General features: G+C 33.7%; 1 protein-coding gene across 1 annotated transcript in view; it reads right to left on the bottom strand.

Annotated features, from left to right (window-relative positions):
* Nucleotides 1-666: 666 nt before the first annotated feature.
* LOC138033720 (lipid droplet-associated hydrolase-like) overlaps nt 667-2,500 on the bottom strand; it is a 6,550-nt gene continuing 4,716 nt past the window's right edge. Inside the window, exon 3 of the mRNA XM_068881522.1 lies at nt 667-1,504. Within this exon, the coding sequence (XP_068737623.1) occupies nt 1,295-1,504 (210 nt within the window). The 3' untranslated portion in view covers nt 667-1,294. The remainder of the gene's footprint in view (nt 1,505-2,500) is intronic.

The raw sequence follows: 2,500 nt of genomic DNA, 5'->3' as shown, positions 1-2,500 counted from the left end.
CAGGCCCCACCATCTCCTTTAACAAAGGCGTTAGCTTGTTCATGCACGTGATCCAGTGCTATGGATGAAAATGCCTGCGGTGACTTGTGCACCACAAAGGCTCCCTCGCTGAACTGTTGAAATACCTTTGGATGATAGGGTGCCCATGTATTTGACATGGACAGACAGCCACCGGGCAGATTTTGGATTTCAATATTCTATTACTTACAGACAGTTTTTTTAACTGAAATATTCTACCAATTACTGCTTCTCATAGTCTGTAAGTTTCCTTGTAGTCATGTGATAGACCACGTGGCACACATTATTGAATATTAATAAAATATATAACTTTTATTTGTTCCTCTGATAATTACCAAAGACTGTTTATCGTGAAAACTAAAATTTTTACCTGAAAAAACAAGTTTTATTTCAGCCTCGTTTTCACGCTAACTAGAATCATGTGTATGTGGCCACACTCATTTACCCTCTTAAAAAGGCGATTAGTCGCTGGCCCTATATCAGAAAATGATCAGTACCTATAATTGTATCATCCTGCCGAGTTCCATGCTTTTATCAAGAAGTGAACGATTTTACCATTTTTCGGGCTTAACAGCTGGACTAAAACTTTCAAGAGAAGATAAGAAGAGTACAAGCCAAAATTCTTTCATCTCAACCTGTCCATCAGAAAAAGAAATATAGAATCTTTATTTGAGAGCAACTGCAAGAACTGTCACCTATGTTTATCTCGACTTGACATCTAGTAGAATTCTAAATATATTATTTTAAATTGTAGTCAGGATACATTTTAAAAATTTGTACAGTTTTTACATGTACACTGTACATCTTACTTTTTTAATAATATATATTTTGAATCATATTTGTAATGTGAAAAAGCAATACCGGAAATAATATTCCTTTATGTTGTGTTCCCAATTAGCAGTAATACCAAATACCCAGAAACTTAAATAAATTTAAGGTGTTTCTTGTTGATGTTGTTTATTTGCTTTATATAACCTACCGGTAAGCTACACTATATATTTTCCTCTATTACTGCCACAAATTTGATATTTGCCAATTGCAAGGGCATGGGATAAGTTTTACTACCTTTTGCCCTTTTCTCTTACTAATTTTTATTTCAATTCTGTGAGTACTCCATGAAAACTTATAAAATTGGAGGATAAATAATAATTGATGATTAATAATAATTATTTAAAAAACATATTTATACTTTAGTTCTAACTGTACATCTTAGTTCAAATGTGTGATTTCGTAATTTACTATAATGGATAACTCAAATATTATTGAGCTGAGGTTGCTAAGTAATCACATCCTGTATCCATGACGACACCATTTCAGCCACTTCATGCGAAGATTCCAGGACAAAAGCATGATCAAACTTTTTTTGACACAAATATATCTCACCATCTGGAAACCGCTTTTTCATGTCTTTATAGTAGGAGACTGGGCACCAGTTATCAATGGTACCATAGTAGAGGATTAACTTATTTAAGTTCTTTTTAATTACCTGACCAAACAAAAAAAAGAAAACAAATATTAGAACAACAATCATCATAACCAATTACAATTTGCTTGCTAATTATTGTCATTTTTTAACATTTGCAATTACCGGTAAACAACAATGGCACTGTGCAGTTTAACTAATATTGATCTAATTTTACCAGTATAGTGATGTTTTAAAGTGCCACCGTGACCAAAAATTCAATTCTTATTTTTCTTTGGATTTCAAAACTATGTTATTAAACTAAACACTAAGTGACCAAAGCCTTAAGCCTTAATTTCAAAAAGACAGCTGTTTATTTAAATCTTCTTATTTAATGGACAGGTCCACCATTACTAACTTAATAAGATCTTGAGTGAGCTGGATCAAGGATAAAATGACATGAAAGGCTTTAATAATACTAGTTTAAGAATGCAATGCTTGTGTACGCCGCAGAATTAATATGCAGCAAAGAAAATTTGGCTTTCAGAATTTTACATCCTCGTTTTGCATATAATTTATAATACGCTTCATTCACACGCTGAAATCTTAAGCTAGTGAACCTTTGACATCAAATTTCCCTGGATACAACCCTCTGAGGTCCAACTGGACAGTCCTGAACATGAATAATAGCGGTCCGACCATGAAATCCAAAACTAAAAAAACTAAAAGTCAAAGCTAAAAATTTGGCCAGTCAGGTGTTAAACACACCTTCAAAATCTGAAAAAAAAACCAGATGTGATTTACTACAGGCTGGGGCACTTTAAAACAGAGATCTCTTGTTGCATTTCTTATTTTCATCAATGGTGGTTCAGTGCTGTTTAGAAAGACCCTTGGACAAAAGCCTTAACAACAGAACGGCAACCATGGGTGATTTCTGAAACCATGCCATTGTTGTTATTTTTTGAGGAGTAACAACCACACCTGGTCAGAGAAAGCCTAGGGTTGGACAGCTATTTTATAACTGTGACATCAGTATTAAAATATTCAAATTTAATTTAATCCTTTCAGCCCCGTGGGGTT

Source organism: Montipora capricornis, chromosome 14 (genome assembly GCF_036669925.1).
Source record: "Montipora capricornis isolate CH-2021 chromosome 14, ASM3666992v2, whole genome shotgun sequence".
Lineage (NCBI taxonomy): Eukaryota > Metazoa > Cnidaria > Anthozoa > Scleractinia > Acroporidae > Montipora > Montipora capricornis.
The sequence above is the reverse complement of the archived record's forward strand: the minus strand, read 5'-3'. Positions and strand labels throughout refer to the sequence as shown.